This window comes from Mustela lutreola, chromosome 15, assembly GCF_030435805.1.
Source record: "Mustela lutreola isolate mMusLut2 chromosome 15, mMusLut2.pri, whole genome shotgun sequence".
Lineage (NCBI taxonomy): Eukaryota > Metazoa > Chordata > Mammalia > Carnivora > Mustelidae > Mustela > Mustela lutreola.
The window spans coordinates 32,054,718-32,068,160 of record NC_081304.1 but is presented as its reverse complement, the minus strand read 5'-3'; the positions used below and the strand labels follow the sequence as shown (position 1 = coordinate 32,068,160).

Below are 13,443 nucleotides of genomic sequence, written 5' to 3'. Positions count from 1 at the left end.
AGGCAGGCAGAGAGAGGGGAGGAAGCAGGCTCCCTGCTGAGCAGAGAGCCCAATGGGGGGCTCGATCCCATGACCCTGGGATCATGACCTGAGCTGAAGGCAGAGGCTTTAGCCCACTGAGCTACCCAGGCGTCCCTGGACTAGAATTTTAACGAACTCTTCAGGTGACTTGGATGCACACTTAAGCGGGAGAAACACCATTCGAGAACATCAGGTCTCAAACTTGCTGTACATGGGAATTATTTTTCCTTTCTTTCTCCCTCTCTCTTTCTCTCTTTCATTCATTCTCTCTCTCTCTCTCTCCACCCAACATGGAGCTCGAACCCATGACTCTGAGATCAAGATTTGCACACTCCTTCGACTCACCCAGCCAGGTGCCTCGTACTGGAATTATTTCTGAAATTTTGGGTCTCATTCTCAAAAGATTCTGATTTCATTGGTATGGGATTTAGGCTGTACATCTGGTAACTGGACTGCAAAGGCTCCTCAGGTGGTTCTAACATGCAAGGGAGTTTGAGAACCAGTTATTGTTTGCCTTTCGGTGTAGCTGACTGAAGCTGACTGTAGCCAGAGAGGGGAATTGGGGAGAAAAGGCAAAGAGAGCTCCCCAGATCCAACAGTGGATGAAGCCTCTGCTCCACAATGAGTCCCTCTGTGTTGAACGGTGTCTTCCTAGGACTTAGGAAGGAGTCGGGCTGGGCCGGACAACCCCCTTATCCATCTGCCCTCACATGCCAGGCTCATCTGCAAATGTTGGGCTTCTGGTATCCACGAGGTGATACATGGGAGGTCTGCCTCCTGCAAAAGTGCTGAGCTGGGCTCTCTGGAGTTCTGGCCCAGCCCGTGCCCCTCCCGCTTTGTGCACTTTGGTGTCTCCAGGCTCAGCCCAGCCTGTGAGGAGATTATGGGTCTGGAGAATGGTGTCCCCAGAACTGTCCTGGTTATTACCATGCTGGGGACTCAAACCTCCCTCTGTTCTCTTGAGGCACCTGGTAGGGGGTTGAGGTTGGAGGAAAGATGGAGAATTTTGTTTGCAGAAGGCAGAAGGCAGGTGAGGCATGGGATGATGAAGATGATAGCTGCCTATTGAGTGCTTACTGTATGCAACTTTTCTGGGGTGCTTTATATACATTATTTTACCTAATCCCCACAACTATTATATGAAATCACTATGATCACTCCCATTTCTCAGATGAGGAAACTGAGGTACAGAGATGTTAAGATCCTTACTCAACATGACTCTTGGTTATTGGTAGTACTTACTACCCAGGGAGCTGAACTCCCAAATTGGTACCTAAACACTAAGCTATAAAATGGGGTGAGGGAACAGGTGATAAGACCTAGAACCTCTCCATAGATGCAATCTGTTGAACACAAAAAGGTCCCCCTGATTAAAAACATCTCCATAGTGATGTGTGATCCAACAGTGTGCCTGGAACTCACGTATTAGCATTCTTTATTTGGTTTAAAAAACAGTCTCTTAGCATTTCCATTAAATGAAAAATATGCTGTTTAGAGAGAAGCACATGAACTCCTTTGCCCATTATCACAGCACAGATTAATTTGTTGGATTAGCTGGCTAGGCCAGCTGGAGGAAGATTTAGAAATTTCTGGAGATGGGCGGGGGCCTGGCGCGGGTTGAGGAGGGATGTGTAAATCTACTGCCACCTGGTGGTCTCTCTCAGAATTGGCCATTGACAGGCCAACATCATTCTCCCACAAGGAAGTGAGCACCTGTTAGGCCAGAGGCCAAACAGAAGGGAATTTACTATTTGCATGGTTATATGTTTTGAAAATTTTGCAAAACAAGGATATTTTTGTACTTGTTTTTCCTTAAAAGAGCCTCTAAGATTACATAAGCTTTACACCCCACCAAACCAGTAGCTACCCTAATTTCTAGAGATTAAAGAGTCACAACTCTTTATCAGGTCAAGAGGATTATTCCAGAGACTCTGGAGTGAGGGGCTGCAAAGCTCAGCACAAACTCAGCTGGCTACATCCTTGCTACTCAAAGTGTGCTCTGTGGACCCAGTGACCAAATGAATGTCCTGGTTTCCAGGTCCAAGTGTTTCTCAGATGTGTGAATCTCAATGCTAAAACTGGGAGAGTCCTGAGCAAACTTGGGCCAGTCGGTTGCCCTGCCTACAGATTAGCAGTGTTGGCATCAACTTGGGTGATTGTTTGAAATTCAGAGTTTGGGTCCTCACCCCAGATCTCCTGAGTCAGGACCTGCATTTTCCAAGATCTTGGGAGGTTTGGATGCACGTTAAGGATGCAGTTGCTTTGCCTTCCACAAGAAAAGAGAGGCCCATATCAGCCTGAAGCATCTGCCTTCAAGGGTTGCATCTTCTGCTGGGAAAGCTCCAGAGTGATTCCAATTGCCTTTTAATTCTAATAATAAGAGGCCAGGTTGTTGCTTCAGGCCCAGATGGCTCCTGTTTCCTTGGCTACAAAAGGAGCCACGGTGATAGAGGGGTGGGTAGAGGCATAAAGTGTTCCTCTTTCCTCTCCTTGAACTGGATTCTTGTTGGGGGTCAAGACTGCTTGCTGAAGAAATGAATGGGCAGCTGTGTGAACATGCTTTGCAAATTGTTAGGTGTGATTGAATAAATTGTGATCCATTGCTTTTCAATGAGGAATGCTCAGAAGCCATCATCATCACTCTTATTTATTGGGCCTATACACTAGGCACTGTTTTAATAACTCTGAAGGTACTGACCCACTGACTCGTCACAACAAGGCTATATGGTGGGTGCTATGATTATGCTCATTTTGCAGATAACAAAGCTGAGGCCCAGAGGTTTGTAAAAATGGATCTGTCAGTGAGGCACACAGGATAGCCAGAACTAGAGATGACCAGGGTCGTGGTGGGGTGGAGGATTATTTCCATTCAATCACAGCTTTTGCCCATACACCTAGGGTGTATTTGAGGAAGGCCTCCAGGAAGGAGGGCTGGATGGTGCCATCCTCATTTGTCCTAGCTTGGCTTTAGTCATCCATGTTGTTTTTTAGGAAACTCTGAGAGTCAGCTCCAGGCCAACCCCAGGCAGGGTAGGGGAAGGCAGAGATAGGAAAGACCCGGTTCCTGCCCTCAGAGAGGCCCAGATAGAGACGCAGACAAGTAAGTAGAGTCACACCACCACATTTTGAGAGGGAGAAGGTTAGGGAGGGAGGGAGCAGAGTCTGGCAGAGGGTGTGCTGGGGGCTCAAGTGCTCTCCTGATGGACTCCAAAGGAAGGGGAGGTATGGGCCTCTGAGGAGCATGCTGGACCAGGAGAGGGAGCACACAACAGCCTGGCGAGGGGGGAGATGGCACTCTAGCCTTCTCCTTGTCTTTCATCCTCCTGGTCCATATACTATTGTTTTCCTCCTTTTCAAAGGCAAGCAGCTAATTTCTCCCTGACCCTGGCTTTCTGCCAAAGGTGAGTAGCAGGGGAATCTGGGTGGCTCAGTAGTTGAGCGACTGCCTTCCACTCAGGTCATGATCCTGGATCTAGTCCCTCATGGGGCTCCCTGCTCAGCAAGGAGTCTGCTTCTCCCCCGGATCCTCCCCCTTCTCATGCTCTCTTTCTAATAAATAAAATCTTAAAAAAAAAAAAGTTGAGTAGCAGTATTAATGATTTCATCAATATGCTGGGACTTTTACTTACCAAGGCTGTCCTGCTATTGGGGTGCTTTTTTCTCTTTTTGTCTGACACATTCCCAGGCACTATATAAATAAGGGCATTCTTCATAAAGATGTGGGCAGAGTGTAGGGAAGCCACAAAGGATGGCCCAAAGCATTTGGCTAGTGACAGAGGGACACCGTTTGCTGAGTCTAGGTCTGAAGGGGCCAAGGAGGAAATAGGGACTGAAACCTGGGAAGAGAGCTCTGTGTGAAGAGGCCGCCCTGTGAGAATTCCCCTGGACTGTTGGTGGGAATGCAAGCTGGTGCAACCACTCCGGAAAACAGTATGGAGGGTCCTTAAGAAGATGAAGATAGAGCTACCCTATGACCCAGCAATTGCACTACTGGGTATTTACCCTAAAGACACAAAAATGCTGATTCAAAGAGGCACATGCACCCCAATGTTTATAGCAGCACTACGGACAATAGCCAAATTATGGAAAAAACCCAAATGTCCATCGACTGGTGGTGAATAGATAAAGAAGATGTGGTGGCACCTGCGTGGCTCAGTAGGTTAAGCATCTGTCTTCAGTTCAGGTCATGATCTCAGGGTCCTGGGATTGAGCCTCCTATGGGGCTCCCTTCTCAGCAGGGAGTCTGCTTCTCCTTCTCCCTCTGCCCCTCCCCCTGCTTGTGCTCTCTTTCTCTCTCTCTTTCAAATAAACACACACACACGGAATATTACTGAGTCATCAGAAAGAATGAAATCTTGCCATTTGCAACAACACAAATGGAACTAGAGTGGGATGAGGTCCATAGAAGTCAGCCTCGTGAGGAACAGAGCAGGGTTAAGTCGGTGTGGATCTAGCTGGGCAGACGGGAGCTCTTCAGACTAAGTACTTAGCAATGTAATGGGGCTGGACAGCATCCCTCCAAAATTCCGACGTTGAAATCCCAACCCCCAGTATCTCAGAATGTGGCCGCGTTTGGAGATCATCTTTAAAGAGGAACTGAAGTTAAAATGAGGCCATTAGGTCTGGCCCAGATCCAATATGACCGGTGTCACAAGAAGAGGACACACGACAGAGGGAAGACCACGTGAGGATTCAGGGCAGCCGTCCGCAAGCCAAGGAGAGAGGCCTCAGCAGCAACCAACCATGCCAAGTTGATCTCGGACTTCTGGCCTCCAGAACTGCGAGAAAATACCTTTCTGGTGTTGAGGCCACCCAGTCTGTGATCCCTTGCTACGGCTGCCCTAGCCGACTACTACAATATGAAAATGCTTCGGTCCTAGGGGGCAGTGGGCGGGTGATAGATCACAAGAGCAGCAGTGATGCTGTAACTGCCATCAGACTTGTCATGTACCAGCACTAAGTGCCTGTTGCTACGATTCGGGCTGTCCACAACGGCGGCTTCTACTCCTGCTGCAAGGCACGCAGACAGTTAAGACTGTTTAGTGGGCACATCTACAGCGCAGTAGAAGGAATACGGCCTTTTGGAGAGTTTACAAGTTCTCTTTCCTTCTGTGTAAGATTGCCGGGACACTACCTATGGCATCAGAGAGTTGAACAGTTTAACAAGATGATCCAGATTTCTGGTGCAGCATGTGGCATGAGTACAACAGCCCCTTGCAGCCTTGAGAGGTCCTGGTGAGAAGACAGAAGCCTCTAAGGTCCAGTTTGCCTGCCCTCAGCTGCCTGACAGCCTCTTCCCTTTCAGGAATGAACACTCCCTAGGGTGCTCACTTCCTGCTGCAGGCTGGGGGTTCCCCATTCATCTTGCTCCCACATTCCCATGGTCCTCCTATCTACACACCATCATTCCCCTGTCTCAGGCACAGAGGCATTAAATAGGATGCTGGAGGGGAAACTTTCAAGGCTCACAAGAAGAAGGAACTTTCCTAAGAAGATCTAGAGGAAAAATTCCCACCTTGCAATTCCTCCCCTATTGAGGGTTTGCACTCTTGGCTCTCCTCTCTTATTGTAGAATAAACCCTTCTACTTCTTTACCAGCGGTCACTGCAATAGCCTAGGGAGTCAGGCCTGAGTGGGAGAGGGGAAGTGTGTCTGTGGTCTCCCCCAGCAGCTAGCTCGGACTTGGGACAGAATTAGAAACTTGTTATGAGGCTGGGAAGACTATATTTAGCTGGGAGCATGTTTGTTCTCCCTAGAGCAGAGTCCTCCAGACCTTCCTAGGACCGGGAGATTGGAATCTCTACACTTGGCCCAGGAGCCAGAACTGGGTTTTCTTCCCTTTGTCACAGGGCCCTGTGGCAACAGTGAAACCGCCCTCTTAGTGTAGCCCTGGGCCTCAGATCATCCTGGCCCTTGCCCCTGGGGCGAGCTTTGTCCCGTCTCTATAGGTCTACCCATCTCCAGCTTGAGGCATAGCTAAGGAGGGTTTGGGGTTCTAGAGAGGGCCCAGGCTGTGCTGGAAGCCTGGCTCTGTCACTCAAGTATCTGACAAGATACTTCACCCACTGTGGCCTCACTTTCTCATCTATAATAAGGCTAATAATAGCTACCTTCTGAGCAGGTGTGTGGATTCCAAGATAACACAAACAAGCAGTAACTGCTTCTCAAACATTACATTCCTCCTCCTTACCAGCCTCCCATAGAGTGGGAGGGCTCTGGGATGACTTGCTGCTCTTTCTGGCTTACAAAGATGATAATGTGTTCCCAGAAGCTATTTTGTGTGTCTGTGATTCAAAACATTTCATTGGATTAAAAAGCTCAAATATGAGTAAAAACTCTTTACAGGTCAAACTCTGAGGGATACATAAAGAAAAAATATTCTTTTCTTGCAGTCTCACTGGAGATAACCAATCTTCACAGTCTTGTGTGCCTTCCACATGGTTTCTATCTCCATACAAACACAAACACATATAAAGGTGTTTTCTTTATTCTTTGAACAGGTTAGGATCCCACTAAAATGTTTCTCTGCAACGTCCTTTTTCATTTTAGAAGTCATGGGCGTGCATCTAGGGAAATGCAGAGGGATATAACTTGTTCATTGTAATAGCTGCATAGGATTGCATAGGATATATAAACCATAACTTTCCATTTGATTTTCTTCCCCGCTACAATACTGCAATGATCATTCTTGCACCATTACCCTCAGGACATTGCGCTTTGAGTTCTCTGGGGTACTCTACCCTTAGTATGATTATTGGACCAGAAGGTCACCCTGAGAGGTTACTGTCTCCAGATTTTTGAGTCTCCGTATCGGAATTTTGTCCTGTTCACTTTCGCTTTTCCAGCTCCAAAAGGAGCGAGCCCGCGACGCCTCCCGCGGAGAAAACACTAGTTGCCCCGCAGCATCCCGAGGTCAGCGGATGCTGGAGGCACTCCGGGGTCAACGGACTCCCGGGGCACGCCGCATAGCAGGGCGCGGAGGAAGGAGGCTAGGGCCTTAGTGTGACCTTGGGCCGGTGCCTGCCCGTCCCCGGCCTCGGTTTCCTTCTGCGGAGTCTGTGGCTCCAAACAAGGTAAGGCGCAGTCCGGGCCTTGCCACGGTGTGACCTCTCATCTCTGTCTTTACATGCGTCCTGGCCTAGCTGGCTCCCCGAACGTAAGCTGCGCCTCACTCCTTCCTCCCCATCATCTTCCCTCCGCGCCGCCCCACCTTCTTGACTGGAGTATGCTCCGCAAGGCCAGAGAGGGCAAAGCAACCATCTGCGAGAGTCCCTCCTCTAGATCGGTCATTTATTGCTTCTGCCCGGCTCTGGCCCGCTCCCTCCCTTTCGGCTCGGCTATCGAGTGCTCCAGTCTGAACCTGGTCGCAGCCAACACCCGCACCAGTTCGGCCCATCCTTTGCTTCTGCCTGGCTCGGCTCGCCGGCTGCGGAGGCGGAGAGAGCGCCGCGATCCTCGTCTCGGCCAGCAGCCTCCGCCCATTTCGCCTGTCGCCGGCGCTTCCGCTTCCGGTAGCCCCCGGCCGTAAGTGTCCGAGGCACCAGCCATGGCGAGGAGCCGGCTGGAGACCGTGGGGAGTGTTTTCTCGCGGTGCGTGCTCGGACCCGGTGTGGGCTGAGGGTACCTCCTCAGGAAGGGGGCTCTCGACCGCTGACGCTCTTTCTGGGTGGGTCAGAGCCGGGCGAAGCATTCTCCAGAGTGCGGGAGTCTGAGCCGGGGGAGGCCCTCTCGTGCTCCCTCCTGTCTCTGAATAGGTGTGCTTGACGACCCACTCTCTGAACGCATCTTTCCCTTTCAAGATTGCACCTCTCCCCTGTCCGAGCGGAGTTCCCTAGGAAGAGGAAGGGAGGAAGATGATGATGGGCCCCTGTGGGCCACCTTTGTATTTTCTTCGACGCGGCGAGGATGGGGCGAGGGGGGGTGGGACGCACCTGAGAAAAAGAGAGCTTAAAACTTAACCCCTGAGCTTTGTTAGTTTGGTTTGGAATATGGAAATATGTTAACTGTAGGTGGGGAACACTCCGCTCTGGCCTCCTTCCGGGTCTGTCTTGTGGACTCCGTGATCCCACCGATGTCCCAGGCGGTGACTAGACTGACTCAGGGGTTTAGACTGTTGTAACTGACTGACCTTCGTTATCTTCCCTTCCTTAAGGACTCGGGACCTGATTCGGGCTGGGGTGTTGAACGAGAAGCCCCTGTGGTTTGACGTATATAATGCCTTTCCCCCACTGAGAGAGCCCGTCTTCCGGAGGCCCCGCTTGCGATATGGCAAAGCCAAAGCTGCCATCCAGGACATCTTGTACCCCGAGGATCGGATTAGAGCGTGAGTGCCAAGCCACATGGTGGACAGGAGGCAGCAAAACTTCAGGAGGAGAGATTTAGCTAGCAGTCTGGTGACTTTTTTTTTAGGAGTCGAGCCAGGGCTTGCCCTGTGAAGAAGGTCTTGTGTATCTCCCAAGGTAGGGAATCTGAAGCAAGTTCTGGGAAATAGGATCTGGAGCCCAACTGGTGGACTGGTAGTTGCAGTTATAGCTACCCGTTTCTGTGTATCTGTTAGCACTATGCCAAGCCCTTAAAAAACATTCTCTAACTTGGGCCTTACTCTAACCCTACAAGATCAGTGTATTGTCTTCATTTTATTTTTAAAGACTATGAGGCTCAAGGAGGTCAACTCACTGGGAATTCAGTGGCAGAGCTCTTTCCCACAAATAGTGATGTCAGTTTTTAGTACCTAGAATTTGTGTGATCCTTTTTTTTTTTTTTTTTTTTTTTTAAGATTTTATTTATTTGACAGAGATCACAGGCAGAGAGGCAGGCAGAGAGAGGGGAGGAAGCAGGCTCCCCACTGAGCAGAGAGCCCAATGCGGGGCTCAATCCCAGGACCCTGGGATCATGACCTGAGTGGAAGGCAGAGGCTTTAACCCACTGAGCCACCCAGGCACCCCGTGATTCTTTTTTCTTAAATATTAAGATCAGAGGTGGTACCTTGTTCAGGGTAATATATTTCTTTCTTTCTTTTTTTTTTTTTAATTTTAGAGAGAGTGGGTGTGCATACACACAAGAGCAGAGGGGAAGGGCAGAGGGAGAAGCAGACTCTGTGCTAAGCATGGAGCCCCAGGCGAATCTCAATCTTGCAACCCTGAGCCTGACCTGAGCCAAATCCAGGAGTCAGATGCTCAGCTGACTGTGCCACCCAGGTGCCCCTGTCCTCTTATTCTTTTCTCTATTTCTGGATGTAAAAAAACAATTTATGAGGTCATTATATTCTCATTTGAGGTCTAGACCCCTTTCATATCAGGAATCTCCTCCCCTGGCCCTCAACACTCGTTGAGGTGGGGGAACAAGTATGTTCTTGCTCTACTTGGAATTTTTCAGGGTAGTTCCTGAAGTACGAGATCTTTGGGGGCATTGATTTCTTTGTCAGTGTTTTTCGGGGTAGGCTCATTGTACGTACTTGGTCAGGATTTATGTATTAAAATCATTTGTGGGTGTGTCTAGGAGTCTTATTCAGGTCAGCATTTGACTCTTGATTTTGGCTCAGGTCATGATCTCAGGGTCCTGGGATTGAACGCTCCATAAGGCTTTACCATAGGGAGTCTGCTTGGGATTCTCTCTTTCTCCCTCTCCCCCTTTTCCTGCTTGTGCCTTCTGTCCCTCTCTAAAAATAAAAATAAAAAAAAAAATCATTTGTGTTCCTGCTGTATCGTTAGCAGGAGCTAGGTGATAGTTCATTGGAGATGTGGAATATTTTATTGGTCCCTTTTTTATCACTGTTAATGTCAAAATAATAATACCTTGCATTGAAATAATTTTTTGAACCTTTATTTTCGTGGCTTCCTTTTTGTGTTTTTAATATTTTAAAGAACTTATAAAAACAAAATAAGTTCCAGACATATCAAAACCTAAATGTAAAAAATCAAAGCATAAAAGTACTAGAAGAAAACGTGGAAAAATTTTTAAGAATAATCTGAGTGATAAAGACCTTTGTCAGTATAACATAAAACCCAGACGCCATATTAAAATTTTATGCCCCCTAAAAAAGTGCCACAAGATGATTCAAAAGCCAGCCAACATATTGGGAAAAAAATTTGGTATTAAGTATGACAAAGGGCTAATTATATTGCTATAAAATTTGCTTATAAATCAGTAGAAAAAACCCACCAAACAGAAGAGCACAGAAAAGGAAATTCAGTTTGTTTTTAAACATATGAAAAGATGTCCAGTTTATTTCATAAGAAAAGGCAAAAGTAAAATGAGTTACAATTTTTCATCTGTCAAATTGACAAAGAACAAAAAGTAGGAAGAGAGAATTAGGCCGGGGTATGGGGAAATAGACACTCTTCTATATTACTGCTGTGAGTGTAAATTGGCACAGCCACTTCAGGAAGCGTCTGGCAGTTTGGAAGGCCGTATTACAAATGCACATACCTTGAGCTAGTAAAACTGTTTTTATGAATTTATTCCAGACTCCTTTGGACAGTGTACTAAGAAATACTGATAAAGTTAATCACTGTAGCACTGTCTACAGGAGCAAAAGGATTGGAAAAGGAGCAAAGGACTGGAAACCATATAAGTTCAATGATTTGAAATGATCTCTAAGAACTATTAAGTAGAAGAGGCAAGATGGGAGCGCCTGGGTGGCTCAGTGGGTTAAAGCCTCTGCCTTCAGCTCAGGTCGTGATCCCAGGGTTCTGGGATCGAGCCCCGCATCGGGCTCTCTGCTCAGCAGGGAGCCTGCTTCCTCCTCTCTCTCTCTGCCTGCTTCTCTGCCTACTTGTGATCTCTGTCTGTCAAATAAATAAATAAAAATCTTAAAAAAAAAAAAAAGAGGCAAGATGTACAATGTACAAGATGTACAATAGTGTTTTCTGTCCTTGGAGTTAAACTATGTAGCTGAGGGGGAATGATAGATGCATGTATGCTTGTATATTAGAATATTCTTGGATGGATACCCAAGAAAATGGTTAGTGTTGCTTCCTGGGAGGGAGCTGGGGGTTTGGGGTGGAGGTGAGCAGGAATGTTAACTTTTCATTGGATACCTTTTTGTAATATTTGGTGTATTAGCCATGTGCATGCATAACTTAATTAAAAAAAATAAGTTTATGCTTGGCTTAGTAATTTTTCTTCATGGCCATGATCTGTAAGTGGAGATTTATGTTGTGTTGTTTATATTTTCTAGGAAATTTTATTCAGCCTATGGATCTGGTCAGAGAGCTTTTGATCTGTTCAATCCAAACTTCAAGTCTACCTGTCAACAGTAAGCCATTTTAACATATCTTGGGTTAATTTTTTTGGTTTTTTTTTTTTTTAAGGAATTTAATGATCAGTTTGAGGAGTTTTGTTGAATTCCCCAGGAGGAAAAAGCTACTCCTATGGAAGATGTGTTAAGGGAAGGCTTTATACTGTGTAACAGCATGTAGATGACTCTCAATATACAGACCTCAGATGTGACTGTTTGGAATTCCAGGTTTGTGGAGAAGTACATTGAGCTACAGAAACTTGGAGAAACTGATGAAGAGAAGTTATTTGTGGAAACAGGGAAGACTTTATTAGCAGCAGGTGTCATTCTGAGAAGAGTAGGAGAAACAAGGACTGTGAGTATTTTTTAATTAAAATTATTTTAAGGATTAGTTGTCTCTTTGTTAGAAGTTGAAGGCTTGGTTTTTCTTCTCCCAACCTTGGCCTGTGTCCCTGAACACCAGGTCAAATGCTGGTAGATGAAATATACTGAAATTTAAAAAAGATGTGTACATATACATATACTAAAATTTTGTGATAGTGACTGCTACTTGGAACAAGTGAGTTAGTATTAGGGCTTTTGAAATTATGGTTCTCTAGAGATTTTTATCATGTGTGTTGCTTGTTATAATAGAATTTGACCTGGGATATTAATGTTAATGTTTTGATTCCATGATAGAATGTGCTTAGCTTCAGCTAGCTTCAGCTTCAGCCAGTCAGTGGAGTGAAAATGACATCTGTGTGATGTATTTATGTTTGGTCTTTTAAGCAAAAGGAAGGTAGTCACATTTCCTGGGAATCTGAACCCACGGGTGTCAAACCTCAAACAGTATTGGAAAAAAAACAGCCTCTTCAAGAAGTTCCCCAGGATCAGCGTTTGGAGACATCTGAAGAACAGCCAAAAGGTCTCTCACCTCCCTGAAGAACTTGTATTCCATGTATACTGACATCCAGACTGTATTCACTAAATGAATGTTGAACTGTTTTTAACAGTTGAACTGTGTAAATGTTTCCCAGTCTCTAAGGCATTATGTTTGCCTTCTTTTAGTTCCTATTTCTAGGTTGTCATAAGCTCAGTTTCATGGTTTGAATGAACTTTTATGTTAGGATGGTATTAAATAAAGAATTCCCTGACTGCTTAAAAAGTAAATTTACTTTAAAATTGTAAATAGCATGAGGAAACCTTTATAAGTATGGTTTGAATGGGACACGTTTTGAGTAGGTCTGCTTAGATTTCTGTGTTAACATGTGGGTTGGCTATATCTGATTCTCGGTATCTTTCTCTTTTCTGGCTCCGTCAGGCTTTTACTTGTGCATATGGTATGTCCCCTGGGCCAACTGTTTCTGTCTGTAGATAATCTTTACATTTTACTATAGAACTATTGCTTTTCAACTTGAGAGGTCACGCTGACTTGTGCTTTGTGGTAAAAGTGAGAACCTATCATTGATGATAGACAGAGGTCGAAACTATAGCTTTAATCTCATAGATGAGGTTGAGGATGCTGGAGGCAATTAGCATAGGCCCGAACCTAGTCTGCTTAGTAAAGATTTGAATGAATAAGTGATTACATTCAGCTGAAGACTGAATTTAGAGGACATCTGTAGATAACTGGATTGCCAGGAGGAGGCCAGCTCATTTAGATGCTGTTCTCCCCCGGCATCCACCTGCCTCCTGGTGTGGAGATGTGCTCATGAGACCTTACCAACTGTTCTGCTTTCTTCATTTTCATATCTTCTCCTGAATAAATGACATCTTCTTCTAAGTGTGTAGCTTTTGTATTTCTGATCAGACCAGTGGTTTTCAGGTAGTAGAAAGAAGTTGCTTCAGAAATTCTCTGATTTTAGAACTCCTGTAGCTTTTCTGTTCTTTGCGTGCAGTCTCTTCTGTGTTCTGGCAGACCAAGGGCAGAGCCCACACCTCAGCCTGGGCACGGCCTTGCACACGGTGCTCTGGGAATGGAAGGTGAATAGTACATGAGGCAAAAGCAGTTTTCGGCCATGCTGTATCTCCCTGCCACCCCTGTCACCGTTTTGCAATTCTTCTTGTTTGTGGAATGTTTTACTTTTAGATGGGAAAGTAAATTCATCCATTCAACAACCATAGACAGCCAGTGAGTGCCAAGCTTGGGGAGGAGGTCTTAAGCAGGTGGGAGAGATGGTTCTGTTGGGGGTCACTCATTAACT

The 13,443-nt window shown here is 46.3% G+C and overlaps 1 protein-coding gene across 1 annotated transcript; it reads left to right on the top strand.

Annotated features, from left to right (window-relative positions):
• The first annotated feature begins 7,454 nt into the window (after nucleotides 1-7,454).
• MRPS23 (mitochondrial ribosomal protein S23) lies at nucleotides 7,455-13,022 on the top strand. The gene is made up of 5 exons (XM_059147605.1): nucleotides 7,455-7,611; nucleotides 8,174-8,344; nucleotides 11,201-11,278; nucleotides 11,489-11,615; nucleotides 12,029-13,022. Exons 1-5 carry the CDS (start codon nucleotides 7,568-7,570, stop codon nucleotides 12,179-12,181), a joined length of 573 nt encoding a protein of 190 aa, XP_059003588.1. The 5' UTR covers nucleotides 7,455-7,567; the 3' UTR covers nucleotides 12,182-13,022.
• Nucleotides 13,023-13,443: the final 421 nt, after the last annotated feature.